This window comes from Oncorhynchus mykiss, chromosome 2 (assembly GCF_057628025.1).
Source record: "Oncorhynchus mykiss isolate SJ-2025 chromosome 2, ASM5762802v1, whole genome shotgun sequence".
NCBI classification, from domain to species: Eukaryota; Metazoa; Chordata; class Actinopteri; order Salmoniformes; family Salmonidae; genus Oncorhynchus; species Oncorhynchus mykiss.
In genome coordinates, this window is record NC_143023.1 from 80,897,143 (window position 1) to 80,914,203 (window position 17,061).

Sequence of the window (17,061 nt, forward strand, 5' to 3'; positions counted from 1 at the left end):
TTTGCTCTGTTTTTTGGTTAATTATTTCCAATGCGTGAAGTAATTATCTTTTTGTTTTCTCATGATTTGGTTGGGTGTAATTGTGTTGCTGTCCTGGGGCTCTGTGGGGTCTGTTTGTGTTTGTGATCAGAGCCCAGGACCAGCTTGTTTAGGGGGCTCTTCTCCAGGTTCATTTCTCTGTAGGTAATGGCTTTGTTATGGATGGCTTGGGAATCGCTTCCTTTTAGGTGGTTGTATAATTTGACGTCTCTTTTCAGGATTTTCATCATTAGTGGCTATCGGCCTAATTCTGCTCTGCATGCATTATTTGGTGTTTACGTTGTACACAGAGGATATTTTTGCAGAATTCTGCATGCAGAGTCTCAATTTGGTATTTGTCCCATTTTGTGAATTCTTGGTTGGTGAGCGGACCCCAGACCTCATAACCATAAAGGGCAATTGGTTCTGTAACCGATTAAAGTATTTGTAGCCAGATCCTAACTGGTATGTCAAATTTTATGTTCCTTTTGATGAGACCTTCTTGACTTCTCTCTCAGATTGTTCACAGCTTTGTGGAAGTTACCTGTTGTGCTGATGTTTAGGCCGAGGTATGTATTGTATGTATTTTTGTGTACTCTAGGGCAACGGTGTCTAGATGGAAATGGTATTCGTGGTCCTGGCAAATTGACCTTTTTTGGAACACCATTATTTTTGTCTTACTGAGATTTATTGTCAGGCCCCAGGTCTGACAGAATCTGTGCAGAAGATCAAGGTGCTGCTGTAGGCCCTCTTGGTTGGGGACAGACACACCAGATCATCAGCAAACAGTAGACATTTGACTTCAGATTCTAGTAGGGTGAGGACGGGTGCTGCAGACTCTTCTAGTGCCCTCGCCAATTTATTGATATATATGTTGAAGAGGGTGGACTTTAAGCTGTGTCCTTGTCTCAACCCCAGCTCTGTGGGAAGAAAGTTTTTTTTGTGCCAATTTTCACCACACACTTGTTGTTTGTGTACATGGATTTTATGATGTCGTATGTTTTTCCCCCAACACCACTTTCCATCCAATTGTATCGCATACCCTCATGCCAATTTGACATTTGCTCACTACATTTTTTTTCACTGAGGAAATGTATCGCATAATGTACGCATATCCCCTGGTACATATTGGGGTCAAATTTGTCTCCACTTTTGTGGATTGGGGTGATCAGTCCTTGGTTCCAAATATTGGGGAAGATGCTAGAGCTGAGGATGATGTTAGAGTTTAAGTTTAGCCAATTTGAATATGTGGTCTATATATTTTATCATTTAATTTAGAATGCCATCAACCCCACAGTCTTTTTTGGGTTGGAGGGTTTGTATTTTGTCCTGTAGAATCCAGTGGGTGCTGGTAGTCTTTAATAGTTGATTCTAACATTTGTATTTGATCACGTACAGTTGAATTCAGAAGTTTATATACACTTAGGTTGGAGTCATTAAATCTCATTTTTCAACCATCCCACAAATTTCTTGTTAACAAACTATAGTTTTGGCAAGTCGGTTAGGACATCTAATTTGTGAATTACACAAGTACATTTTCTAACGATTGTTTACAGACAGTTTATTTCACTTTTCATTTACTGTATCACAATTCCAGTTGGTCAGAAGTTTACATTCACTAAGAGTTTCAAGGCCTACCTTCAAACTCAGTGCCTTTTTGCTTGACATCATGGGAAAATCAAAAGAAATCAGCCAAGACTTCAGAAAAAAAATAGTAGACCTCCACAAGTCTGGTTCATCCTTGGGAGCAATTTCCAAATGCCTGAAGGTACCACGTTCATCTGTACAAACAATAGTACGCAAGTATAAACACCATAGGACCACACAGCCGTCATACCGCTAAGGAAGGAGACGAGTTTTGTCTCATAGAGATGAACGTACTTTGGTGTGAAAAGTGCAGTCAATCCCAGATCAACAGCAAAGGACCTTGTGAAGATGCTGGAGGAAACAGGTACAAAAGTATTTATATCTACAGTAAAACGAGTCCTATATCAACATAACCTGAAAGGCCGCTCAGCAAGGAAGAAGCCACTGCTCCAAAACCGCCATAAAAAAGGCAGACTACAGTTCGCAACTGCACAAGGGGACAAAGATCATACTTTTTGGAGAAATGTCCTCTGGTCTGATGAAACAAAAATATAACTGTTAATAACCATCGTTATGTTTGGAGGAAGAAGGTGAACGCTTGCAATTTGAAGAACACCATCCCAACCGTGAAGCACGGGGGTGGCAGCATCATGTTGTGAGGGTGCTTTGCTGCAGGAGGGACTGGTGCACTTCACAAAATAGATGGCTTCATGAGGGAGGAATATTATGTGGATATATTGAAGCAACATCTCAAGACATCAGTCAGGAAGTTGAAGCTTGGTCGCAGATGGGTCTTCCAAATGGACAATGACCCCAAGCATACTTCCAAAGTTGTGGCAAAATGGCTAAAGACCAACAAAGTAAAGGTAATGGAGTGGCCATCACAAAGCCCTGACCTCAATCATATAGAACATTTGTGGGCAGAACTGAAAAAGCGTGTGCGAGCAAGTAGGCCTACAAACCTGAATCCGTTACACCAGCTCTGTCAGGATGAATGAGCAAAAATTCACCCAACTTATTGTGGGAAGCTTGTGGAAGGCTACCCTAAATGTTTGACCCAAGTCAAGCAATTTAAAGGCAATGCTACCAAATACTTGTCACGTTCTGACCTTTTTTCCTTTGTTTTGTATTTATTTAGTATGGTCAGGGCGTGAGTTGGGGTGAGCAGTCTATGTTTGTTTTTCTATGATTTGGGGATTTGTATGTTTCGGCCTAGCATGGTTCTCAATCAGAGGCAGGTGTCATTAGTTGTCTCTGATTGAGAATCATATTTAGGTAGCCTGGGTTTCACTGTTTGTTTGTGGGTGATTGTCTATGTTGATTGCTTGTGTCACCACAGTTCTCATTAGCTTCACAGTCGTTATTTCGTTTATTGTTTTTGTATAGTGTGTTTCATTGTTCAGTGTTTTCTTTATTAAAATTCATGATGAACACATACCACATCGCAGTTTGGTCCTCCGATCCTTCTCGCCTCTCCTCTTCAGATGAAGAGGAGGACGTCCGTGACAATACTAATTGAGTGTATGTAAACTTCTGACCCACTGGGAATGTGATGAAAGAAATTAAAGCTGAAATAAATCATTCTCACAGCTATTATTCTGACATTTCAAATTGTTAAAATAAAGTGGTGATCCTAATTGACCTAAGATAAGGAATTCTTACAGGGATTAAATGTAAGGAATTGTGAAAACTGAGTTTAAATGTATTTGGCTAAGGTGTATGTAAACTTCCGACTTCAACTGTATATAGGCAGCAATCTCTATGTGCTAGTGATCGCTGTTTAACAGTCTGATGGCCTTGAGATAGAAGCTGTTTCTCGGTCCCAGCTGTGATGCACCTGTACTTCTGGATGATAGCGGGGTGAACAGGCAGTGGCTCATGTGGTTGTTGTCCTTGATTATATTTTTGGCCTTCCTGTGACATCGGGTGCTGTCCTTTGGTCTGTTTAGTCCAAATTTGAGATTTTTGGTTTCAACCGCTGTGTCTTTGTGAGAGGCAGAGTAGGTTTTTCAACAGGGCAATGATCCAAAAGGCACCTCCAGGCTGTGTAAGGGCTATTTGACGAAGGAGAATGATGGTGCTGCATCAGATGAGCTGGCCTCTACAATCGCCCGACCTCAACCCAATTGAGATGGTTTGGAATGAGTTGGACCGCAGAGTGAAGGAAAAGCATCCAACATGTGCTCAGCATATGTGGGACCTCCTTCAAGATTGTTGGAAAAGCATTCCTCATGAAGCTGGTTGAGAGAATGCCAAGAGTGGGCAAAGCTGTCATCAAGGCAAATGGTGGCTACTTTGAAGAATCTTAAATATAATTTATTTTAATTTGTTTAACACTTTTTTGGTTACTACATGATTCCATATGTGTTTTTCATAGTTTTGATGTCTTCACTATTATTCTACAATGTAGAAAATAGTACAAATAAAGAACCCCTTTAATGAGTAGGTGTGTAAAAAACTTTTAACTGGTACTATATTTTTGTGGATTAGTCCACACACGCTGCCGTGTCACATCAATTGAAGATGCCCATTGAAAAATTGAAGCAGAGGTAAACTTCCTGTTAATAATTTCTGTTGGGGATGAATCAGAATTAGTTGGGTAACATAGATAAATAAGATGTTTTATTTACTTTCATAATATGCTTGTGAGATACTTGTCATTAGAATGTCTCCTTTTGGACTATACTGTTGGCAGTTGCACTTTTCCCTTCTCAGCTAGGGCTCACTTGGGGCCCAGAGAGGGGAGAGGTCAGGCTTGTCTCCATATGTGAATGTATCTGTTAAACCATGTGAAGGGATGATTAAGGGGGAACCAATTATCTCTTGGCTCCACAATGTCTGTGCACAAGTTACTCACCTCGGTGAGCTTGTCTAGGAGTGGGGAGAAGACAGGGTGTATTGGAGATGGGAGTATCTAGAGTTGACAATTGATATATGCCATTGGATGAGGTAATGTTTTGGTACTATGAAGTACCAAAAACGAGATTCAAACTTTGTCTTAGAGACCAAACGGAACGATAATTTATAGCTAATGCTATCTGGCTATGGGATACTTCTCTCTCAAGTAAAAGTCTTTCTTTGTGAACTGTTCCCAAGATCTGTGTAAGTTGAGAGGGGTGTATCTTGGCTATAAAAGATCTTGGTATTCTCTTATAGGCACACTCAGAATTCATTTATAGACACTGAATTGATCTGAGAGTCAAAGGGCTATGGTGAAGCTCATATTTTTATTTATTTAACTAGGTCAGTTAAGAACAAATTCTTATTTTCAATGACAGCCTACCCCGGCCAGGGATACCTTATTCAGGGGCAGAACGACAGATTTGTACCTTGAGCTTGGGGATTTGAACTTGCAACATTCCGGTTACTAGTCCAACGCCCTAACCACTAGGCTACCCTGCCGCCCCATATAATTAAAGATGAAGTTTAAGTATAACTCTGACTGGTGTGTGGTTTGTAAACTCTCCTCATTTAGTAATACAGGAAATTACCACAACATTTCTCAGACTAAATTGTTGTTAGATTTCTTATCTAATATATTGATGCCATTAATTACTACACTATCACTGTAATGAAAAGCTTGATCGATCCTTCAGTAAAGTAAGGAAGGATTCCATTGGGAATAGCTTTCATTAAAATGGAATATTCCTTACTTAACATAACAAAGTTATATTTGGCTAATTATTCATTGTAGGTATAAAGATTACCATGATCATTTATAAGTTGATTAACCACAAATATGTTATTGGCAAATAAATTATGAAAAAATAATGTTTTATTTCTATATCTAAAATCACTGTTATTCCAAATAAATTATTTGTGTGGAGAAAAGTTGTGCTTGTATAACAAGGACCAGCACAATAGAGCTTATTTATGAAATGTTGCTAATTTAACAGAAATATTACCCACAGCATTAGGGCATTGGAGTAAAAAATCAAGCCCCACAATTTTCTGGAAAATAAAATGTGATATTATATTCCAAAGACTAAGTTTTTTTGAGACACTTCTTAATCCAGTTGACTTTTGTAGTCTGGTTTAACAGCATAAAATCTAAAACATTAAGACCACCATCACAAATCTTGTTGGTAAGGACATCCTTCCTGATCTTGTGTGGCGTATTTTTCCAAATTAAATTGGATATTAATTTGTTGAGAGTGGTAAAAACAAATTGTGCAATGTATCTAAAATAAACTCACGAATAACAGTGTTAAATGCCTTTTTGAAAGAAAAAAAATGTAATAGCAGGATTGTCATCTAATAAATCACTATATTCCATCAAGTCCAAGACCAGCCTGATTACCCAATTGTTTGAAATATGATGCCCTTTCAGAAATCCAGATTGGCACTCATTAATCAAACTACAAAGACCATATTTTAAGCGTTTTACTGGAATGGAAGCTATTAACTTACAATCGTTGTTTAAGAGGTTAATTGGACAGCAATTATCAATAAATAATGTATCCTTATGTGGTTAACAATCCAGTATTGGTGGTCAGTTCCCCCCCGCCCCATGAAATATTCTCTGAGAAGCCTCAATCGTTGACACAATGTTTCAATATGCTCAGAAACACCTTGTTGATGCAATGCTTCAGTATTTGCAGAATGTTTCCCTTCCCTGGCAAATAATGCAGACCAGCAAACACAGAAATGAACTGGACTCACACAATATAAGGAACAGCTCTGAATGCAGAGCAACAATTTTGGTGGGAAACGCACAAGACAATAACACTGGCATAGTATACTGTACTATCCAAAAATGTCTAAAGATCTGCATGCCAGTTATGATTTTCATATAAGTATTGTAGGCTACTCAACTGATTAGCCTAATTCTAGCTGGCTACTAGACAGAGACGCTGTCCATTTAGCCACCCCATGGAGCTCTGCTATGCCTACCTGTACCAAGGCGGTGCTAAATCACAGGCGCAGCTTTATTGTGTAGATTTTTCTTCCTTCTTCATTTATGCGTCCTGGTCGATTGTAAGCCTAAGTAATTTCTTCGACGCATGCATTTTATTTCAATTCATGTGTAGGATTTATCTGAGATTAAGTCGAAGTCAGTTGTTTTATGCTCTGGTTATTTTACATTGATGTCGGCCTTGATAGCGTGTATTATGCATCTATGTCATGTTGCACTGTATGCACTGTTCCACAAGTAGGCTAAATGAGTCGATGTAGGCTATGTATGGAGTTATGGTATGGGAAGGCATAAGCTATGGGACAAAGGTCCTGAGGCCCATTGTCGTGCCATTCATTTGCCACCATCACCTCATGTTTTAGCATGATAATGCATGGCCTCATGTCGCAAGGATCTGCACACAATTCCTGCAAGCTGAAATTGTCCCAGTCCTTCCATGGCCTGCATACTCACCAGACATGTCACCCATTGAGCATGTTTGGGATGCTCTGGATTGACATGTACAACAGCGTGTTCCTGTTCCCACCAATATCCAGCGACTTCACACAGCCATTGAAGAGAAGTGGGACAACATTCCAAAGGCCATAATCAGCAGCCTGATCAACTCAATGAGATGGTGATGTGGCGCACTGCATGAGGCAAATAGTGGTCACAAATAGTGGTTACTGACTGGTTTTCTTATCCACACCCCTACCTTTTTTAAGGTAACTGTGACCAACAAATGCACATCTGTATTCCCAGTCATGTGAAATCCATATATTAGGGCGTATTGAATTTATTTCAGTTGACTGATTTCCTTAAATGAACTGTAACTTCAGTAAAATAAAAAAAACTATTGCATGTTGTGTTTATATTTTTGAACAGTTTAGCTACAGGCTGCCCACCTGGGGAATCTGATGTGCGTGCCAGGAGGGGTGTGTGCACATTGTTGTGGCCCAGGGGGTCCTGCTTTGGTGCCAATTATGAATCTGCCTTCAACGTGGCTCTGTGGGAGCTGGCTGGGCATTTACCATTCAAGAACAGACATGACTTTGAACACAGCACTGAAAAAGATGTGATGGCCATCATTCAGAGGTATCTGCTGCCTGACCAAGAATTCCTTGTGTTGGAATAGCAAATAACTGCACATTTACAGAAATACTTTTAAGCCTGGCTTACCTGGAAGAGAACACCAGTGTCAGTATAGTTGAGACAAGTGTTACTGTGGTATATTTAAGCAATAAGGCACGAGGGGGGTGTGGTATATGGCCAATATGCCACGGCTAAGGGCTGTACTTATGTATATTGGCCATATACCACAAACCCCCGAGGTGCTTTATTGCTATTTTGAACTGGTTACCAATGTAATTAGAGCAGTAAAAATATTTGTCATACCCATGGTATACAGTCTGATATACCACAGCTGTCAGCCAATCAGCATTCAGGGCTGGAACCACCCAGTTTATAATTTGTCCATAACCATTTAAATGACTGTCAATGTGTACAGAGCCTGGTGGTTGACTATGTAGTTTGCCCACAATTATTTTGGGCTACAATTCCACTAACTAAAATTCAACTCCCTACACATACTGTCCAAACTGAGTATATGCTTTGTGCTTTTATTTATTGGGCATTAAAAAGTAGCTCAACAGATTTCAATGGAATAAAACATACTTGAAATCATAGTACTTTTATTATGTTTTAGATGTATTACCATTAGTAGCTAATTTCCTTTCCTCCCACTATAATAGAACTCCAAAAACACACAGGTTGTCTCTTTTTGCAAGCCAGGCTCATTCAAAGGCCGCACAATGGCGAGTTACTCCAGCATTAGGACTATACAGATCTAGGTGAGCAACGTATATGACAGCGGTCTGTGTGGACTTTTTAGAAATTCAAGCAGCCACTGTCACTGAAATATTTACTGCAATCACTGCACTCATACACATTTTCCCCAGTGTGACTTTTCTGATTACACATTATTGGGTAAAGCAGTTTTTCTACATACATGACACCTGTATGATTTCGCCCCTGTGACTCCTCATCATGTGAAATGTCAGACGGAAGCTAGTGCTGAAACACTTGTCACAATGACTGCAGCTATATCCTTTACCTCCTGCATGAATCTTCATGTGCCTTTTCAGACTATTGCGAACGCTGAATTCTTTGCCACAATCAGAACATTGATACGGTTTATCCCCTGTGTGGGTTCTCATGTGCACAATCAGATCCCTATTGCTAGTGAAGCATTTACTACAAACATGACAACACATCCTATCTGCAATGTGAGTTTGGATGTGATGTTTCATACTTTCTGTGGACTCAAAACATTTTCCACACACACCACAAATATGTTCTTTCTCATTTGTATGAGTTTGCACATGTTTCATTAACGAACCCATGTACTGGAAAGACTTTCCACACACTTTACAACGGCAAGGAGCATTATCCCTTTGCCTGGGTGATTTCAGATCGGACGACTCTGTGGATTTTCTACCCTTAATATTCATATGGGAACTTTGTCTTTTTCCTGTCCATCTTTTCTTTGATTTGACTGGTTTAAAACCTGACGGAGGCCCTCCAACTGCCATCCAATCAATGTTTTCCCTCTGAGCTGCAGAACAGTATGGATTTCTTGCATAATTAGGCTGAGAATCACTGGTTGGTTCTGATAATCTGTAGTCCTCTCCACCAGTTTCTGCTTTGATATTTGCAGTTGAGGTGCTGGGTAGAGAGTCTCTCTCTTCTTTTCCCTCATTCTGGGCTTGATAAAGATATGAGTGCCGAGTTGGGTCTTCACAGTCAGGTTCCATAAAGGCATTAGTGAATATGGAGTCTTTGGTATCATCTTCCAGCTCTTGAAGCTGTTCTTCCCATTGACTGGTCCTGAGTTCCTCCTGTTCCTCCTTTATCTGTGTAGGCTCTGGGTCCTCTTGTCCGAGACTGGGGCTCCACTCCTGCACACACTGCTGCTGCTCAGGGGGAACCTGTTCCGAGACTGACTGTTGGAGGATGTCTAGAGGCAAGTAGAAAGGAAGGATGAGATATAGAAAACCTGTAAGCCTACAATAGAGAGAATTATTAACAGTGTATTTTTGTAGGCATTAACTCCGCCATTGCTCGTTGGCCAAAGCCTATGGGTGAAATTAATGTTTTTTTTGTAGGGTTTTTGGATAAACACAAAGTGTGGTCTGTGGTAAACACAGGCTCAGATCTTACTGTTCTATGAGATCATCATCAGCTAACGTTACTTTTTGTGAAGCATGTATGTAATCAAAACAAGCACATAAAGGCATCTTAATTCATAAAGGTTATGTTAACTGACTGATCATCTCATAGAACAAAACGTACTCCTAAGCCTGTGTTAACCTCGGACCTTATTTTCGTAGTTTATCCTAAAAACCCATTCTTTAAGAAGCATCAGACCCTACCGAACTGCATTCTTTCCCCATTAATTTCCCTCCATAGGAACGGCTGAACGATCCTGATAACTCATTTCCGGTTTTTAGGACTACAAGCTGGCGAGTATGACTATTCAGACATAACTATGTACCTGTAAAAGCTGATGTGATATTTTCTATCCACTTTCATACAATGACGGTTGAATTGACAAAGGTAATCACAAACCTGCTCTGTTTAGCTTGATGAGAGCGATTTCAAGCTGCCTCTGGAGACGGTCATTTTCCTCATTTGAACGGGAAACTTCTTCTGCTATCGTTTTTTCAACTGCCCATAATATCTCCTCAGCAGCAGTTCTTAATCGCTCATTGAGAAACACTCTTAACAGCTGTATTTTAGACATTTTAGATTACGTTTAGTAGCTTCCGAAGTAGCTAGTTCCTGGATTCTGTCCGTTTCCGCGGGCAACCTCATCTGGTAGGAGGTAACACATTTTGATTTATCACCACCTGCTGGAGTGGAGTACGAGAAGATCGGTTCAGTTTATGGAAATCTTTTCCAATACAAAATGTACCCCATGACATATCCCAAATTGTCTGAAATATCACCAATCACATATCTATCTGTACATTATAAATTAATCCTATATTTTAACCACAGGTGAGATAACACTGACTCAACTCCAGCCACTTTAATAATGGGAATTGATGGGAAATGATGTAAATATATCACTAGCCACTTTAAACAATGCTACCTCATATAATGTTACTTACCCTACATTATTCATCTCATATGCATACGTATATACTGTACTCTATATCATCGACTGTATCCTTATGTAATACATGAATCACTAGCCACTAAACTATGCCACTTTGTTTACATACTCATCTCATTTGTACATACTGTACTCGATACCATCTACTGTATCTTGCCTATGCTGCTCTGTACCATCACTCATTCATATATCCTTATGTACATATTCTTTATCCCCTTACACTGTGTACAAGACAGTAGTTTTGGAATTGTTAGTTAGATTACTTGTTATTACTGCATTGTCGGAACTAGAAGCACAAGCATTTCGCTACACTCGCATTAACATCTGCTAACCATGTGTATGTGACAAATAAAATTTGATTTGATTTGATGTGGATACTTTGACGGGAGGGACGTATGATATAATTAAAAGTGTCTTAATAATAACAAAATAATAATACAGAATCATAATGTGTAGCAGTAAGTAATATACTATCCATTTTTTCGATATGTGTACTCTACTGATGTCTGATCCAGGCTGTATCACATCCGGCCGTGATTGGGAGTCCCATAGGGCGGCGCACAATTGGCCCAACATCGTCCGGGTTTGGACGGGGTAGGCCGTCATTGTAAATAAGAATTTGTTCTTAAACTGACTTGCCTCGTTAAATAAAGGTTACCATTTTTTTTAAATTATCAAGGTTTGATTGGTTATACCTCGGAATTCCTATAGGGGCAGGGTTGACATATTTGTAATTTGTTTTATACTGTAAATTGGCCTAATACTATTGGTTGTGGGTTGCAGGTTTTTGGGCTACTTCTAAGTTACACAGCGATCGCCATGGCATTTCTCTTTAAAACATTTTTATTTCACTGTGACATGCTACTGCTGACTATCAGGCAGTGCTGTTGCTGAGTTATTGATTGGTGGGTGGGGCCCGAGGTGTGTGTGCAGCTTAGTCCACGAGAGTGAGAGGAGACAGAGCAGCACACAAGCAGGTCGTGAATTTGTTTTACAAGTGGTAGGTAGGCTATTTAACTTGTCATTATGCTTGAGTGTAAATTTGAAATGGAAGTTATGGAATTCACTCGCATGCTTCTGTTATGGGGAAAAGTTCTCAATGAAACTGACATTAAATGTGGAGAATGTTACATTTGCATCTGTTGGCCATCAAGTAGCCTATTCATTTATATGCCATTGTAGGCAACTGTAGGCTACGATTTGATACAGTAAATGTGTTGAAATGACTATATCACTGGAGTCATTGCAAATCAATTTGTGCCACTTGTGTAGCCTTCCTGGAGCTGGCAAACGGATTTAATAAATAATCTATAACTTCAGTGTATTGTTGTTGTAGCATTATGTTATTATGCAATTATTAATGGCCAAATAAATGAGTCTGTTAATTTGAACAAAGCAATCTGCTAAATCGTTCAGTTTACATCTTGCCTACCTTTTCTCTAGGCTACTGAAGACTATCTGAAATAAGATGTTGGCCTATAAGGAACTATAGGCTATGTGCATTTTCACTACATGGCCAAAAGTATGTGGACAAACCTTAACATTAGTGGATTCGGCTATTTCAACCACACCCATTTCTGACCGATGTATAAAATTGAGCACATAGCCATGCAATCTCCATAGACAAACATTGTCAGTAGAATGAGCTGTACGGAGGAGCTTAGTGACTTTCAACATGGCACCGTCATAGGATGCCACCTTTCCAACAAGTCAGTTGGTAAAATTTCTGCCCTGCTAGAGCTGCCACGGTCAACTGTAAGTGCTGTTATTGTGACATGAAAACGTCTAGGCTCAACAATGGCTTAGCCGCGAAGTGGTAGGCCACACAAGTTAAAAGAACAGGACCGCCGAGTGCTGAAGTGCGTAAAAATCCTCTGTCCTCGGTTGCAACACTCACTACCAAGTTCCAAACTTCCTATGGAAGTAACGTCAGCACAAGAACTGTTCGTAGGGAGCTTCATGAAATGGGTTTCCAGGGCCGAGCAGCCGTACACAAGTATAAGATCACCATGCACAATGCCAAGCATCGGCTGGAGTGGTGTAAAGCTCACCGCCATTGGACTCTGGAGCAGTGGAAATTCGTTCTCTGGAGTGATGAATCGTGCTTCACCATCTGGCAGTCCAACGGACGAATCTGGGTTTTGTGGATGCCAGGCCAACGCTACCTACCCGAATGCATAGTGCCAACTGTAAAGTTTGGTGAAGAAGAAGTAAGGTCTGGGGCTGTTTTTCATGGTTCGGGCTAGGCACCTTAGTTCCGATGAAGGGAAATGTTGACGCTACAGTGTACAATTACATTCTAGACGATTCTGTGCTTCCAACTCTGTGGCAACAGTTTGGGTAAGGCCCTTTCCTGTTTTAGCATGACAATGTCCACATGCACAAAGTGAGGTACATACAGAAATAGTTTGTCGAGATCAGTGGGGAGGATCTTGACTGGCCTGCACAGAGCCCTGACCTCAACCCCATCAAACACCTTTGGGATGAATTGGAACACCGACTGTGAGCCAGGTCTAATCGCCCAACGTCAGTGCCCGACCTCACTAATTCCCTTCTGGCTGAATGGAAGCAAGTCACCGCAGCAATGTTCCAACATCTAGTGGAAAGCCTTCCCAGAACAGTGGAGGCTGTGATGGCAGCAAAGAGGGGACCAACTCCATATTAATGCCCATTATTTTGGCCATGTAGTGTATCTAAGCAAACCATGGCAAAGTTGAATTACAATCATAAACCCAGATTTTATTCTGTATCCTATGCCTATTGAAATGACAAGTCAATCTCACAAATGGGCCATTTATAACTATTTGTAGTCTTCCCAGAAAATAGCCTAACATTAGAATCACTCAAACTCTCCTGTCTGATTTATCTATAATTTGCACATATGGCCATGTGTGTATATGTATGGCCATAAACCATACCACCTTGTGCCTTATTGCTTAATCATAGCAGTCAAACGAGTTACATCGACATCCATTGATCGAAAATTATCTGGCGAGTTTAATAAGGGCAAATTATATTTTCTCTTGCAACATATTCAAATTAGTTTATTACGTCATGTCATAGTTCACAATAAATATTATTTTGATGAAAACCGAATTTTGCTTCTAACCTAGTTACAAGTTATGTCGATATTCCTTCTTAATTGTTTCCGTAACATTATGGGAAAGTTGTTTACTGTATAAACGTGGCAAATCCTCTCTTGATGTGGGCGGGAACAATTGGCTAGATATCAGGCCTTTTGGGTGGGTTTTGAGTCATTGTGTAAAAAAAATCTAGACCTGGCAACCCTGTATAGGGCGCTCACACATTACAAGTGACTTGAAGCAGAAGTCACATCTCTGTGTGATTTATTTCTATATTTTCCCCCTTTTAGGTATGAATGTGATGTCGAACATATTTGTTAATATCAGAATGTTACGGATGTTACTATGTGTTATTTAGGCAGTAGAAAACTTGTTTAAAACGATGTGTTATTTGTGTGCAGGGGCACAACTTTCACTGGGGATGGGGAGGTCAGTCCGCCCCCACATTCTGAAATTGCATTTTTGTGCCCCCCAGTTTTATCATTTCAATGTGATACAAAAATCGGAGATTGTGCTTTAGGACAATGTGGGCGCCTCAGAGCGGTCAGGTAGGCTGTTGGGAGTGTTCAGGAGGCTGGATTTAAGACCACGCGGACACCACAGAGAGGGTTGATAGGCTGTGTGAAGGCAAAACTTCTGGAAGCTGGCTGGACCAGCACGGGAGAGCTAAACATAGTGTGTATGTGTTGCGCTCTTTCACCGAGGTGTAAAAGAAAGCAGAGCAGAAACTGGCTACTCTTTAGTTGATTGATGTAGCTGGAAAGGTAACAGCTGTTTAACAGAAAAAAACTAAACTAGTGTTTATTCGCAGTGTTGAGCTAGTATTGTAACTGACATGTGACGTTAGCTAATGTTTCATCCCCTCTCTGTCTGAGGTTAATGAATAAGCTACACTAGCTAGTAGTAGCTACCACAGCCAGGTCAGCTCTAGCTTCTAAGTTAGCTAGTTATCTGTCAGATAGCGATATGAGATGACTGTTACTAATATCTAACATGTCACAGCTGATTTCCTCCTCTTCGTCTGAAGAGGAGGTGTAGCAGGGATCGGACCAAAATGCAGCGTGGTAAGTGTCCATAGTAGATTTGAATGAAAAACCGAAACCGTACAAAACAATAAACGAAACGTGAAAAACCGAAACAGTACCGTGTGGTGAAACAAACACAGACACGGAGACAATCACCCACAAAGTACCCACAGAATATGGCTGCCTAAATATGGTTCCCAATCAGAGACGACGATAAACAGCTGCCTCTAATTGAGAACCAATCTAGGCAACCATAGACATACAATATACTTATTTTCCACCATCATTTGCAAATAAATTCATTAAAAATCCTACAATGTGATTTTCTGGATGTTTTTTTCTCATTTTGTCTGTCATAGTTGAAGTGTACCTATGATGAAAATTACGTGCCTCTCTCGTCTTTTTAAGTGAGAGAACTTGTACAATTGGTGGCTGACTAAATACTTTTTTGCCCCACTATACAGGTATAATTCATGGTGATAATAAATAGTGAAATACGTGATGCAATTAAAAAGGTTAAAAGGTTTGTAATTGCATTTCATAGTGCCAATTTGTCTTTGCATTTGTATTTATTATGGATCTCCAACTCTTCCTGGGGTCCAGCAAAAAACATTACAATACATTCATAACAGATTTCACAACATATTAAGTTTGTGCCCTCAGGCCTCTCCTCTACTACAACATATCTATAACCCAAAACCCATGTGTACATGTGTGTGTATAGTGCGTATGTTATCATGTGTTTGTGTACATGTGTATATACAGTTGAAGTCTGGAAGTTTACATACACTTAGGTTGGAGTCATTAAAACTAGTTTTTCAACCATTCCACAAATTTCTTGTTAACAAACTATAGTTTTGGCAAGTCGGTTAAGGACATCTACTTTGTGCATGACAAAAGTCCTTTTTCCAACAATTGTTTACAGACAGATTATTTCACTTATAATTCACTGTCACAATTCCAGTGGGTCAGAAGTTTACATACACTAAGTTGACTGTGACTTTAAACAGCTTGGAAAATTCCAGAAAATTATGTCATGGCATTAGAAGCTTCTGAGAGGCTAATTGACATAATTTGAGTCAATTGGAGGGGTACCTGTGGATGTATTTCAAGGCCTACCTTCAAACTCAGTGCCTCCACTTTGCAAATGCACATGGGGACAAAGATTTTACTTTTTGGAGAAATGTCCTATGGTCTGATGAAACAAAAATAGAACTGTTTGGCCATAATGACCATCGTTATGTTTGAAAAAAGGAGGAGGCTTGCAAGCTGAAGAACACCATCCCAACTGTGAATCACGGGGGTGGCAGCATCATGTTATGGGGGTGCTTTTCTGCAGGAGGGACTGGTGCACATCACAAAATAGATGGCATCATGAGGGAAGAAAATTATGTGGAAAATTATGTGGATATATTGAAGCAACATCAGTCAGGAAGTTAAAGCTTGGTCACAAATGGGTCTTCCGAATGGACAATGACCCCACGCATACTTCCAATGTTGTGGCAAAATGGCTTAAGGACAACAAAGTCAAGGTATGGGAGTGGCCATCACAAAGCCCTGACCTCAATCCTATAGAAAATTTGTGGGCAGAACTGAATAAACCTGGCGAGCAAAGAGGCCTACAAACCTGACTCAGTTACACCTGCTCTGTTAGGAGGAATGGGCCAAAATTCACCCAATTTATTGTGGGAAGCTTGTGGAAGGCTACCCTAAATGTTTGACCCAAGTTAAACTATTTAAAGGCAATGCTACCAAATACTAGTGTATGTAAACTTCTGACCCACTGGGAATGCGATGAAAGAAAGACAAATTCTGAAATAAATCCTTCTCTCTACTATTATTCTGACATTTCACATTCTTAAAATAAAGTGGTGATCCTAACTGACCTAAGACAAGGAATTTTTACTAGGATTAAATGTCAGGGATTGTGAAAAACTGAGTTTAAATGTATTTGGCTATGGTGTATGTAAACTTCCGACTTCAACTGTATATGGAATAATGACAATTACAACGATACTGAATGAACAGTGATCGCTTTTATTTCTTAATATAATACATACATAAAATCAATTTAGTTTCAAATAAATAATGAAACATGTTCAATTTGGTTTAAATAATGCAAAAACAAAGTGTTGGAGAAGAAAGTAAAAGTACAATACGTGCCATGTAAAAAAGCTAATGTTTAAGTTCCTTGCTCAGAACATCAGAACATATGAAAGCTCGTGGTTCCTTTTACCATGAGTCTTCAATATTCCCAGTAGTTTTAGGTTGTAGTTA

General features: G+C 39.8%; 1 protein-coding gene across 1 annotated transcript; it reads right to left on the reverse strand.

Moving 5' to 3' along the window:
• Positions 1-8,106: 8,106 nt before the first annotated feature.
• Positions 8,107-10,384, reverse strand: LOC110497280 (uncharacterized). Its single transcript, XM_021573315.3, has 2 exons — positions 10,127-10,384; positions 8,107-9,515 (listed from the first exon to the last, which is right to left on the reverse strand). Exons 1-2 carry the CDS (start codon positions 10,299-10,301, stop codon positions 8,500-8,502), a joined length of 1,191 nt encoding a protein of 396 aa, XP_021428990.2. The 5' UTR covers positions 10,302-10,384; the 3' UTR covers positions 8,107-8,499.
• Positions 10,385-17,061: the final 6,677 nt, after the last annotated feature.